The sequence below is a fragment of the Lepidochelys olivacea genome (assembly GCF_965140295.1).
Source record: "Lepidochelys olivacea isolate rLepOli2 genome assembly, chromosome: 2".
In the NCBI taxonomy this organism is placed as follows: domain Eukaryota; kingdom Metazoa; phylum Chordata; order Testudines; family Cheloniidae; genus Lepidochelys; species Lepidochelys olivacea.
Genome location: NC_140412.1, coordinates 157,974,677 through 157,987,864, shown reverse-complemented (window position 1 = coordinate 157,987,864; position 13,188 = coordinate 157,974,677). Strand labels below are relative to the sequence as shown.

The window sequence follows — 13,188 nt, the reverse complement described above, 5'->3', positions numbered from 1 at the left end:
AGGGTCCTGTTGGGGAGACTGGACAGCGTGGGCCAATGGGACCAAAGGTAACTGATATAACAAACTACATTTGAAAGCCAGCATATTTTTGTATTTTCCATTTTCGACTTTGGTTTGCCATATTTAGAGTAATTCAGGTCACTTTTGCTTTTGTTCTTTTGCACCAAAGCTTTCTCTTTTTAAAAAACAAACAAAAAAAGTGCTTTCTGACCAACATTGACATGTCCTAAATACCATGGGCCAAATTTTTCTTTCAATAGCAAGGATGTAATTTTGGGGTTTGCTTTAATGGCGTTATTCCACATTTACACCAGAGTAGTGAAAGCAGTATTTTGCCCTGCATGCTTTGCTAAACATGTAGTTAAATGCTATATGTAAGGCCTTTCATTTCCAAATTGTATTTATTTATTAATTTTCCAGGAATTTATCAGTTTTTATTTCAAGAATTTAAAAACGGGTGAAAATCAATGCAAAAAATTAACATCATGGTTTTCCAGGTAAATATCAGGTTTAGTATTGGGGTTCAGAAAGAAAGCAACAATTAGGCTATGTCTACACTACCACTTATATTGGCAAAATTTATGTCACTCAGGAGTGTGAATATTCCACTCCCCTGAGTGACATTAGTTACCCCAACATAAGCGCTAGTGTGCACAGAGCTATACCGATGGGAGAGCTGTCTTCTATCGGCACAGAACGTCTTCACCACACCAGCTGTATGGTACAGCTACGGCGCTGCACATGTATACTTGCCCTTAGAGGAACATGAGTTTATTGTTTATGAAACCATTATATCCCCATTGCAAAAAACCTTCGTTTTTACAAAACAGTTTACTGTTGACTTGAGCAGTTACACTTGATATAAGGTCTTCAGTGTGAATTCCAAAAGTCCCGGTTCACGTAGACTCCCAGCAGCTCTTTCAAAGAGTCTCAGCACTTCTCAGCTCACTCCCTGGTCCCATGGGGGGATTGGTGTGGTCTCTTACTAGCCCAGGGACAGGAGGGGGCTCTGTCCAGCTGGTGAAGTGGACCCAGCTCTGTGCCCTGGGGTTCCTCTCTGAGTAGTAACATGTTTCTAAGCCCAGCTGCTCACAGCGGCCATCTTGGAGAAGCAGGTGCCTATTGGGGAACGGGTTGCCTGATACACTTGCAATGGGTGGGAGGGAGATGGGTGGAAAGGGGTGCCCTGCAAGATAGGGTGGAGGGAAGGGGACGAGACTGTATGCCCTGGGGCCACGCTGACGGGCTGGGATCAGGAGGGGCCAGTGCTCAGGGGTACAGCTTTCCTCTCCTTGTGGCCTGTCACTACAGCAGTTGGTGATCTCCACAGTCTCCCTGCCATTCTTGCTCCCCCCACTGTGCAGCTGAGATAGCCACCAACTGGCAGTTGTTCTCCTCTGCACAGGCATGCTGAGGAGGCCAGCAAAGAGTCAGTGAGGGGGGGAGCTGGGTCTGGGGAATTTGAGCAGCTGAAAAATCCAAATACTGCTTTTTTCAAAACCCAGGAATTTTTTGGAGGTTTTCAGTAAAAACTGCAAGCCAAGGGTCCTAGTTATATGGTACATATTGTACAATATCACAATAAATAAACACCAAGGCCAAAACATTCTAACTTGAGAGCCTATGGGTAGGCACCTAAGTCTATATTTAGGCACCTGCGTAAGTAGCCTGATTACAAAGATGCTGCACACACACACAATTCCTATGGAAGTCAAAGAAAGCTGCAGGGGCTCACCACCTCTGCAAATTGGGATACTCAGGGACAGATCATGCTCATACCCTGTAAGGTAAGTCTGAATAGGACTTAGGAAACAACATGAGGTTCCCCTTGTAGAGTTTCCTCTGAACTCTTCAGTCAGAGCATCCAGCCTTGCTTATCCTGACTAGCAATCACCACAAATCCAGTTCAGGATGTCTTAAAGCTACACTTGTTGGATAAGGAAAGAGAGGAATCATAATGCAAACATGCTAGAATAATATCACTAAAAATATCACTAGATGGGCAATAATAGGTGTTTTTGGTTGGAAGGATTGGTTATAGTATGGCAGGAGAAATTCATTGTTTTATCCCATTGTGTTTTGGCTCAGTGCAATCCCTCTTTGTCCTTTGTTAGCTCAAGGTTACATGTTATAGCTCCCAAAATGTGTGGGTGTCTAAGTTCCAGGAAGTGACTCTGTGCTTTATAGAAAAACCTGCCTTTTTGTCTTCCAAAAGACCCACCCCTTGTAACCACAGTGATAGAAGCAAGGTAGGATGGTCTGTGGTGAAAGAACTGGCATGGGATTTCCAAGATATTTCCAGCTCTGCCACAGATTTCCTATGTGGCCTTGGGCAAGTTACTTAATCTCTCTATGCCTCACCTCCCTCTCTGTAAAATGGGGATAATGGTTGCCTCACAAGGGTGTTGTTAGGATAAATTCATTTATTTGTGAGGCATTAAGGCCCAGATCCTCAAAGGTATTTAGATGCCTAATTTCCATGGAGCTAGACACCTAAATATCTTTGAGGTTCTGGGTCTCAGATACTAATGGGATGTGCGTAGAATCCTGTGAATCACTTTATGGATTTTAACACATTGACTATTACCCCCCATTTATAACAAGCCTTTTGTTGGCAGCTCTTGAGTGATTCCTGCCCAGACAATGAAAGGGCCTGATTTTTCCATTGCCTTGTACCTCATGAAGTAATTTACTCCAGGGCAAAGTGGGTATAAAGTAGATGTACAATGTCACCATTCTGAGCTAGTTGTAGGGTTTTTCACCCACTTTTCACAGATGAAACTGATTTTCATTACCATGTGAAGCCAGAAGCAAAATTCAGTTTTCACCTACTCTGAGTGACAAAAGGCTCTAGAAATCCAACTAGAAATCACATGGAGTTTAATGTTCAACTAAGTGATAAGTTTAGTACAACATAACTCATCATATTTTTAGATAGAGCTATCCATCCCAGATCAATTATGTGACTTTAATTCATAGCACAGGTGCGGTCATCTACCACAGTGACCTTAGTGTTCTGTTTCCAGCTGATAAATACATATCTAAAATCTGTGTTTATGGATAATGAGATCATTGATTATTATGAAAAACTTCTTTTTCCACCAGAAGCCAGTGAAGTCTAATTATCATGAGTAAAAGCATTCCTAAAAGAATATATTTTCAGCAAACAAACTCATTATGTCTTGGGCTTGATTCATCAATGCAATGGGGGAGGGATAGCTCAGTGGTTTGAGCATTGGCCTGCTAAATGTAGGGTTGTGAGTTTAATCCTTGAGGGGGCCATTTAGGGATCTGGGCCAAAAATTGGGGATTGGTCCTGCTTTGAGCAGGGGGTTGGACTAGATGACCTCCTGAGGTCCCTTCCAACCCTGATATTCTATGATTATTTCTATTTTAAACTGGTGTAACTTTGTTGAAATCAAAGTATTTCCATTCTCTCTGTAAGGAAAGAGGAGTTACACCACCATAAAGCTGTAGTAATGCAGAGCTGAAGAGAGCACTTTATTTAATTCTAAACAAGCAAGGTTTTTTTTTAATCACTGTAGTTGTACTGCATTTTGATATTTAACATGACCTATGTATCTGCATTTCAGGGAGAAAAAGGGGATACTGGTCCACCAGGTATAGCAGGTTTAAAGGTGGGGAACTCATTTAACTTGATTTACAAATGCATTGTTTCTTCTGCTTAGTTATTCTCTTGATGTACTAAAATGATGGTAAATGTTGATTATATTGGCAGAATTCTAATTATACACGTACACACAATTCCCAGGGATGTTTTGAAGTACCTGAGTTGAATTATTGTTGTCTGTAAACTATGTGATCTGTTGACTGATATGTGATGTTTAAAATATTCTGGGTCTGATTCACTATTGAGTTACTCCAGTTGTACACTACACCAGTATGACTCCAGTGTAATCAACAGAGTTACAGTGGTGGAAAACTGGATTAAAGCAATGACTAATATGAACCTCTGTTTGCTTAACTTTTATCACAGTTTTATCATAACACACCTGCTTGTTTTAATTTTAATAAAACAACATAATGTAGTGGCTGCTGCTTGTTATAAATTCCATCTGCTGTACATATTTTGAATTCGCAGCAATCTGTATGGAGGTGTCATTTCTGTGCAATCAGAGAATACATTTCTTAAAAACACATTTCACTAAGACATTTGCCAGAATGCTAATTAAAGACAATGTACTGATGTGTAGGCAAGTTGTCTTGAGCTCTTTTGATTTCTTCAAGGATCTAACTCATTTCCTTGTGTGAACAATTGTTGAAGAAAGTGTTCTGCTTTATGGCCCTTCCTCCAGTAATTATTACTGAATGATGTTATGTGGTTGTGATAAATAGTGTTTTAAAGCATATTTCTAAAGGGCATAACTATTGTGAATGAGGTGACTGCAAAGCTACTTAAAAAATAAGCTATCGGAATCAATCGGTTCAGTCCATAAATAATAAAACTACCTTGGCAGATAACTCGTCCTCTTAGAGCTGAATAACGTACAGTTCTGGAACCTTAAAATTTTGCCCAGTAGGAATGAAAGAAGTATGTGTGTGTGTGTGTGTGTGTGTGCGGGGGTGTTGGTATTTTTATTTTATTTTCATTTGTTTACAGGGACTGAGTTTTCAAGTGTCCAGTAAGACAAGCAGAAATAAAAATCTAGAGGACACCAAACAAATGCTGGTTTCAGGAGTTTATATAATGTTTGGCTTTGTCTACACTAATACTTTTGTTGGCAAAACTTTTGTCGGTCACAGATGTGAAAAAACACACCCCTGACCAACATAAGTTTCACTGACAAAAGTGCTGGTGTGGAGAGCACTATGTTGGTAGGCGAGGCTATCCCACCGACATAGCTACCACCGCTCATTGGGAGTGGTTTAATTATGCTGGCAGGAGAGCTGTCTCCTACTGGCATAGAGTGGCTACATGGGAGACCTTACAGCAGCAATAAGGTCTGTAGTGTAAACATAGCCTAAAAGATGTTAAGATATGAATAATGTTAAAAAATGAGACATGGCCATACTGTCCTATTTACAGTGTGAATTATGTTAACTAAAATCATGTCTTTCTTTCCCAGTTAAACTTGAGTAAGAAAAAGAGTTGGTGAAATTATTGAACATTTGTTCCAACAAGAAGTGAATTAGCAGCTCTTAGTCCTAACTATTAGTCCTCTTAGTCCTAACCCATTTCATCTGCACATGGGTGAAACTTACCCTGTTGAGGAGGTCCCCAAGACCCTCTGTTCTGTCTCAACCTTACGGTTGGTGAGTCACTGATAAAGCACCACCATGCAGCTGTATAGCACCCCTCATGTACACTGGGTAACAGCCTACAGACATCCGCAAGCTGTGGAGGAAGTCCTGTTCACCCCATATAGGCTGGTGCAGTAGGTGGAGAAGGGAGCTAGCCTGTGGAGATTCCCTGAGATCTGTGATTACAGAAATGCAGTTACACACAAATGATAGGGAAGGACTTCTGCAGGTTTTTCGTCCAACTCTGCCCCCGGTGTTTCACACACTTCGCGCATACAAAACCTGCTTGGGCTTTCCAGAGATGAAGTGAATTTCACTAACAAATAGGAAATGGGCTACAGGCTCTTTTCTCATTTGTCGAATTGCTAAAACATTATTGAACCAGTTTGTACAGTTTTAGAGAAGTTTACCTCATGTGGCTACTTAAGAGAAAATGGGTAACATTTTCAGAAGTACCTAAGGGTACATCTGCACTGCAAAGAAACAAACAAAAACAAAACCCCAGAGCAGCGAGTCTCAGAGTCCAAGTCAGCTGACTAGGCTCTCCTTACGGGTTAAAAATAGCAGTGTAGATGTTCATGCTCAAGCTGGAGTTGAGCTCTGAGACCCAGTGAGTGGTGGGAGGGGCTCAGAGCTTGAGCTCCAGCCCCAGCAGGAAAGTCTGCACTGCTATTTTTAGCTCCGTCACTCAATCCCTTGATCTAGGCTCTAAGACTTGCTGCCATGGGGCAGGTGAGTGGGTTGGTTGGTTACAGTGTCGGCACCTAAGCCCCATTGACCTTCAATGAGATTTAGCCTCCCAAGCACCATTTTGAAAATGGAATGTGGGCTCCTAAGTCACTTGGGTTCTTTTGAAAACTTTACCCACCATTAATGAAGTGTCCATTTGTTCTTCAGTAACATACTCTGCTGGTGGCAGAGGAAAGGTGAGGTGATAAAAGGGTAGAAACTGTTCTTAATGAAGCAGAAACATCAATACTGTTAAGGTTATTGGTGCTGTACCAAGAAAAATGGAGATTTCAAATTTTATAAACTATCATCTTTAAGTCCTTCTATTGTGTAGAGAATCCAGGATGGCAGCCACAACCAGGGTCATCTGGCAGATTTAGAATCTTTACAACTTTGTTTTTCTTTTAAGAGGTTTTGTTGAGCATAGTACTGTAAATGCGTAAAAATTCCTTCAAAAAAGCAAAACTACATTTTAAAACTACAGTGCCACCTCCTTCACTGAGGGAATCTCACATATTGGCTGCTATGTGTGGTGATTCTTGTCTCCCCTGAAACAATGTGGCCAAACATAAAGAAACAAATGCAGAAAGTACAGCTCTATTTATGTCTGCTGCTTTCTTAATTGCTTTATTAGCTGATTGATTTTTTTTTAAAATGACTGGTTACTGTGTGATGTTTAAAACTTTTCCAATGGAATAATTGAGCAGCTTTCTACAAAGCTGATAGAATACCATAGATGCTGCATTGAATTTAAAATTAATAATAGAATATGTATTTCTGTTTTGATAGGGTGAGCAAGGTGCAGATGGAAAACCTGGATTTCCCGGTGTTGCTGGACGTCCTGGAGATGTAGTGAGTTGTACCACCATACTCTTTCTTTGTGTGATCACATAGCACAGTTGTTCCCAAACTAGTCCAGGGACTACCAGTAACTCCCAGAGCACATGCTAGTGGTCCATGGAGAGATGGCTGGTCACATTGTGCTGGCTTTCATCCATGTATCCAGCTGCACCAGAAGCTTGAAAATACACATGATGCTTTCCTGCTGTTGCGTTACCATGTAAACAATTAACTGTAATTGCAACAGTCGGCAATTGTATCACCAATGGGAAGGGTGGTGTCCACAAAGCAATCTGTATAGTTGGACATGATCCACACTATGAAAAAATCGGAGACTCTTTGGTATAACACATTTTTAAATGTATTGGTAAGTTCCTGCTTCTAGAGAAATCTGCAAGCACCAATATTGTTAAGCATTTCTATTGTAAACTGGCAATTAATTCACTCTGTATTGAAACTTGGCAGAAAAGATGTCGGCCTACGAATGCTTTTTTGGTTTGCATACATTCTGAAATAAAGTGTCATTTTTTAAGTTAGAAGAGGAGAAAAATAGAAGCTTGCAGGTTTTAAACGTTCGTATGTGTTTAACTCAGTAACCCAACAGGTGAAAGTGAAATGTTAGAAATCATTTGCTCATAGTTGCTTCATTAAAAAATGTGGATTGGTTGCTTTCTGTTTTTAAGAAAAATTTAAACCAGCCAAATTATAAATCAATCAGCCAGCTCAGGCCTAGCAGCAAGGAGAGGACTTACAGATCCTTGGGAAGCTTTCCAGCACATGAGAGCTAGAGAGAGGCAGAAATTGCCAGATGGCTAGTTGGCCATTGGAAGGGAAGTTATAGAGGTTGAAGGAGGAGCTGACCTGCCCCAAACCCTGCACCTCATGCACATCCCTACTCTGGATTACTTTAAGCCATTACAGCAGTGCTTGTTTCTTTTCTCTACATGGTCATGAGTGACACTTTGTGTTCACTGTTGAGAGTTGCAGCGCTCATGGTACAAAGTGTCATTAACTGGGGTTATTCTGTGTTAAATGTAGGAACAACTGAGTAAATTAACTCTAAATTTCCTGGCTTATGTTAGTTTAAGTTAGCAATGTCACCCTAGTTCAATAGAATTTATTATTCAGTGAAATATTTACACATTTGTGTCAGGGGCACATGTAATCTTGTTGATTGAAGACAGGGCTGGGAAACAGGAAATCTGATTCTGACCCTAGTTTACTCTTTAATCTGGGGCATGTCACTTAAACCTCTTTGTCTCTCACATTATCTGGGCTGGAACTCCAGCTGGTGTAAATCCACGCTGATTTTCACCAACTGTAGGTTTGGCTCCCTTGTCTATAAAGTGCTACCCACCTTTGTAAATAACTCTGAGGTATAGAAATCAAGTACCATATAACTGCAAAGTGTTATGTTTTTATTACCAATGGAAAAAGCAGTATCAACTCTAACAAAAAGTAAGGTTTTTGGTTTACTCTTTTTAATACATCAGCTTTCTGTTAAAATATAATTTTTAGGGTCATAAAAATGCATAATAGATCAGCATGAGACCCACCTGTGAACCCTTCAATAAATCTAATGCTTGGATTCTCTTAGGAAAAAAATACAGTGCTGTATGTGAAAAATACTAGCTCTCTCTGTTTCCTTCCTCTCTGTTCTCTCAGCCCTCTATCATACTTTTATACTGTCAAAGGCAGTAGAAATTACTGAAAACATTCAGAACCAATATACACTTAGGGCCTGATCCAAACCCATTGCAATCCAGAGTCTTTCCATCAACTTCACTGCACTTTAGATCAAGCCCATCATGAACATTATTCTCTCATGGTGGGAGGGAAAGTATTATCACAACTTTCCCTTGTAGATTGTTAACACTCCTTTATTGTTAACACTCCTTTATTAAATTGTTAACACTCCTTTATTAAATTGCATGCAGGGTCCCAAAGGGGACAAGGGTGACACAGGATCCAAGGTAAGATGGGATCAATTTCTTTCTAATTGAATTGTTACTGGGGATTTGGTGTTTAATAAATGGCCTTTCCATCTGTACTACTATTGAAATAGGGTGAACCAGGACGGGATGGTGCCAGTATTGTTGGACTACCAGGGCCACCAGGGCCACCAGGGCCAATCATAGCAGTACCACAGGTAAGTGTCTTTGTAAAGTGTTAAGAACTTTACTGTCCTTAAAATGTATCTAGAGTTACATGGCAGGGAAGACCAACTGGTATTGGTGTTGATGTTCAGGTCATAGATACAGCCCTGAAAGAGAAAAATCTGCAATGAATGTCTACACCTAATCCCCCTCCACGTACACACATTTGTCCAATCGTAGTTTTAAGTCATGACCCATGTGTCTCAAACCCAGCCTGTAGGATTATGGGAACAGCCACACTCCAACCCTCCACCTCACAGCCTGCTGACAATGGATTACCTGGGACGGAGGAAACCTAGCTCCACTGTTAGGCTCTGCCCCAATGTCTAATTGGCAGAGTGCCAGAGCAGCTGATTGGCCCACTGGCCCTACTTAAGCCAGCAGCTGGAACAGGAAGCTGTCTGAACAACTGGATTTCACCCTGCTTTGGACTGTGTGCCTCCTGCAGCTTGCCTCCTGGCATCTTACTTGTGGCTCCTGACCTCCAGTTTAGTTCCTGCCTCTGAGCCTCTGGTATCCTGACCCGGCCTGACTCTGGTTCCCAACTCGTGGTTCTGATCTCCAGTTTGGCTCCTTCTTTTGACTTCCCACTATCCTGACCCAGCTGACTCCACTTCTGTCTTGTGACTGTGGACTCTGGCTCCCATTACTACGTCTGGTCACCCATGCCTTCCCACGACAAAAAGATGAAAAAGGGCAGTAAAATGAGTGAAGACTCTAACAGAACAGTGTTTGCTTCTCTTAGCATGTGCAGGTGACTCTGCAGAAGCCATAAAAATGAAGAAAAATTAATTAGGGAATACAGAATAGAGGAAGTATAAAGTAAAGGGGCCTCTGTGGGCATGTCTACACTACACTGCATTTAGGCACCGATGGCTGGCCCATGCCAGCTGACTTGGACTCGTGGGGATCAGGCTAAGGGTCTGTTTAATTTTGGTGTCGCTGTTAGGGCTTGGGCTGCAGCCTGAGCTCAGGGAACCTTCCACCTCACAGAGACCTGGAGCCTGGGCTCCCACCAGAGCCTGAATGTCTACACCACAATTAAACAGACCCTTAGCCCGAGCCCCGCAAGCCTGAGTCAGCTGGCACGGGCCAGCCGCAGATGTCTTAATTGCAGTATAGGCACACCCTGTGACTCCAGCAATGCCTGGAATCAAACTGCAGTAGTGTCTAGACTCCACCATGCTTTCTACCAGGTGTATACCATACAAACCGAAGAAATAGCTCTTGTGCTGAAGTAGTATCAGCAAGTGTCAAAGAGCATGCTGGTGAAAGATGGTTCAGAAAGCTGCATGTCCTTTCACACCACACACATTTTCAATGGGGTTTGCTTAGTGTATTTCAGGCTTTTAGGTTATAGATAATACTAGTAGGAAAAAAGAAGCCTAGAAGTTTAGATGAACCAAATTGCAAACTTATTACAAAAGTCTGTGTAGTCAATTTGGTATGACATTGGGAATTGGTGAAGCTATGAATGGCTACAGGAACCTTGTTCACTCAGGAGAGCCATGTAATCTTACCCTCTAAAGGATTCTCTTTGTTTGAGAGAAGTCAGGTGGTTAGCTGCAGTCTGCCAAGGCTTGTAATCAGAGGTGAGGAATCTGCATGATAGGAGCTAGACAATAACAAAGTCAGAAAGCTAACTCAGACTTTACATTTTATATTGACTAAAGCAACGAGGTTCTGACGGTGATAATAATTGTGGCAGAAAGTGGGTCCCTAATGATGGCAACCAAAGCCCCAAAGGAGTTTGGGTAGCTTCTTTGCAGGACGGGAATGAACATGTTGTCTTGAAAGTGGCTCAAAAACCCTGGGTGAATGAAGGAATTAATGCTGTGTGTTTCATCCAGTTTCTGCTTTAATTTTTGGCAGCTTTTTAATAGCCTCCAGGTAAAGGATGATCTGGTGGTATAGGCCTTGGATTGAAACTCAGGAGATCTAAGGTCTCTTCCTAGCTCTGCCACAGTGCTTCTGGGTGACCTTCTTTGGCAAGACGTTTAACTTCTTTTGCCTTTGTTTGATAACCATGGCCCCTTGAGATGGATATTTTGAGGTTCAGTTTGTTAATGTTTGTAAAGGATTATGAGATCATCAGGTGGAAGGCACTTATGTGTGAGTGAAGTGCCGAGCATCCCTGAAGCTGACACAGATCACAATGTTAGCATGCTGGAGGCCAAGCAGCTTCTCCACACACTTCACAATTGCCACACATTAATACGGTGATTAACAACTGTCGGGGAAATGTATTGTGCGTCCTCTCTATTGTCCAAGATTCTTGTATCAAATACCTTCACTATATATTACCGTAGTGTCCAGGGGCCCCATGGTCAATTGGGGCCGCATTATGCTAAGTGCTGTTCAGATACATATATACAAAAACCTAGCTTCTGCCCCAGAGACCTTGAAGTCTAGGAAGACAAATGACATATGAGGTGAAAGAGCGGGTTAAAAATAAATGTATTCAACTCTCTGTGCATTTGCAACAAACTGTTATTATAAATAGACAAAGTGATAACTGTCCCCATTTAGCTCTCAACCTATCCACTATTAGTTGTCTGATTTTTTTTTCTTTTTTTTGAGGCATTGAAAGCACAGTGAATTTGGAGGAGGTTGATTCTATATAGGATGATGTAGGGGAGAGACCAGGTGGGGCTTGATCTGATAATAGCCGGTGTATTTATACAGGACGTATTAACTTTGCTCTATAGAGGTTTTCTTAGCTAGAGAGTTATAGCGTCCCTGTACATTTTGCTATTTCAGCCTCACAGGAAAACATCCAGAAGCATCAGTAGCACTGGACACACAGCAGACCTAATGGAAGCAGACATGCCAGAGCCGTGCCACTTTCTGCCAGTCAGTTTGGCAATTTAAACCATCGTGCTAGAGCAACATCACAATAGCATTCTTTTTCTATATTTGAAACTTTATTATTTGTGTAGTAGATAGATATTACTGGGTAGACAATGGATGAAGGAAATTGGGCTCTGGTCTTGAAATTGATAATACACGAGCGCCATTCACGAGCGCCATTCACCTCAGTCACTGCAGTCTATAAGTTGCAGCATTGGAGCCTTAGATTGCAATCAATTCAGGGAAGGACCTGTGTGTGTTTGTGTAGTGCCCAGCACAATAGGGCCTCAAATTGTTGTGATTGGAGCCCAGGTGAGTTACTGCAACAGAAATTCATCATCATCTCCCAAAGAGAGTCTCAGTTGTTCAGACATTCCTTTCTTCTGAATTCTGTCCGACATTCACCACACATTGTCAATCCAAAGCCCAATACAAAAGGGTTTTTTTCTCCCAGTTTGTTGTAATTTGCTGATATGAAATGCTAAAATGTGATCAGATTATATCATTTAGGCTATTTTGCTCTGGGAACTTTTACATTTTGGTCATTTTGAAGGGCCAGTAAGTCACACTTGTCCTTTGGTAGAACATTTATACCATTTGTCTTTTCAGTGTAAAACTGTAATTGATCTTTACTGAAATCCCCTGCTCCCCCACCCCTTTCCCCACCGTAAAGTTCAGTAGAAACCAATGTGGGGGAAAGTGAGCAGCAAAATTTCTTTTTCAGTCATTGATCCGTCATATTTAATGTCCAAAAAACTAATGAGGAAGGAATGGAGAGAGTCTGATCCAGGAAATAGAAAAGAAATTTAAATGATTTTTGCATTATGTTCTTTTAGCAATTCTGCCTCTAGTATTTTAATGTCCCATGGGATGAGCAGTTGAAAGCTCCACACATAATGTACTTAAAATCCAAGAATCCATTAACCAGTAAAGCTAACGAATGTTATTGTTACTTCAACATATTAGTAAAAAAAGAAAGTCCCATGTTTTAGGCAGCACTCGCGGCCCAGGATATGGTCTCAAAAGGCTGACGTGAAATGGCAAGCGGTCTCATTGCTGCATTATCACTGTGAAAGTTGCTTGCAAAACAAACAAACCAAAAAAACAGGGCAAATGACTACACTTGGAGCGGAATGGAGAGACGAGGAGTCTGCTATGTGATAGGCATCTCTGTACTCTGTATTTTCATATAGCTATAGAATTGCTTAAAATGCGTGTGCTTGCCTGACACACATATAGTCTAATTGAGGCTTGAGGCTACAGATCATTTACACTGTACACAAATTGTCTGGTCCAAAGCAGGTTGAAATCAGAGTTTTTCCATTGACTTCAATAGTCTCTAGATCAGCCC

General features: G+C 41.4%; 1 protein-coding gene across 8 annotated transcripts in view; it reads left to right on the top strand.

Moving 5' to 3' along the window:
* The window catches only part of COL15A1 (collagen type XV alpha 1 chain), a 275,266-nt gene that overhangs the window by 194,242 nt on the left and 67,836 nt on the right, over positions 1-13,188 (top strand). For all 8 annotated transcript variants that reach the window (XM_084618725.1, XM_084618722.1, XM_084618723.1 and 5 more), the window contains 5 exons: positions 3-47; positions 3,594-3,638; positions 6,781-6,843; positions 8,769-8,804; positions 8,897-8,980. In XM_084618725.1, coding sequence (XP_084474851.1) covers positions 3-47; positions 3,594-3,638; positions 6,781-6,843; positions 8,769-8,804; positions 8,897-8,980 — 273 coding nt within the window. The remainder of the gene's footprint in view (positions 1-2; positions 48-3,593; positions 3,639-6,780; positions 6,844-8,768; positions 8,805-8,896; positions 8,981-13,188) is intronic.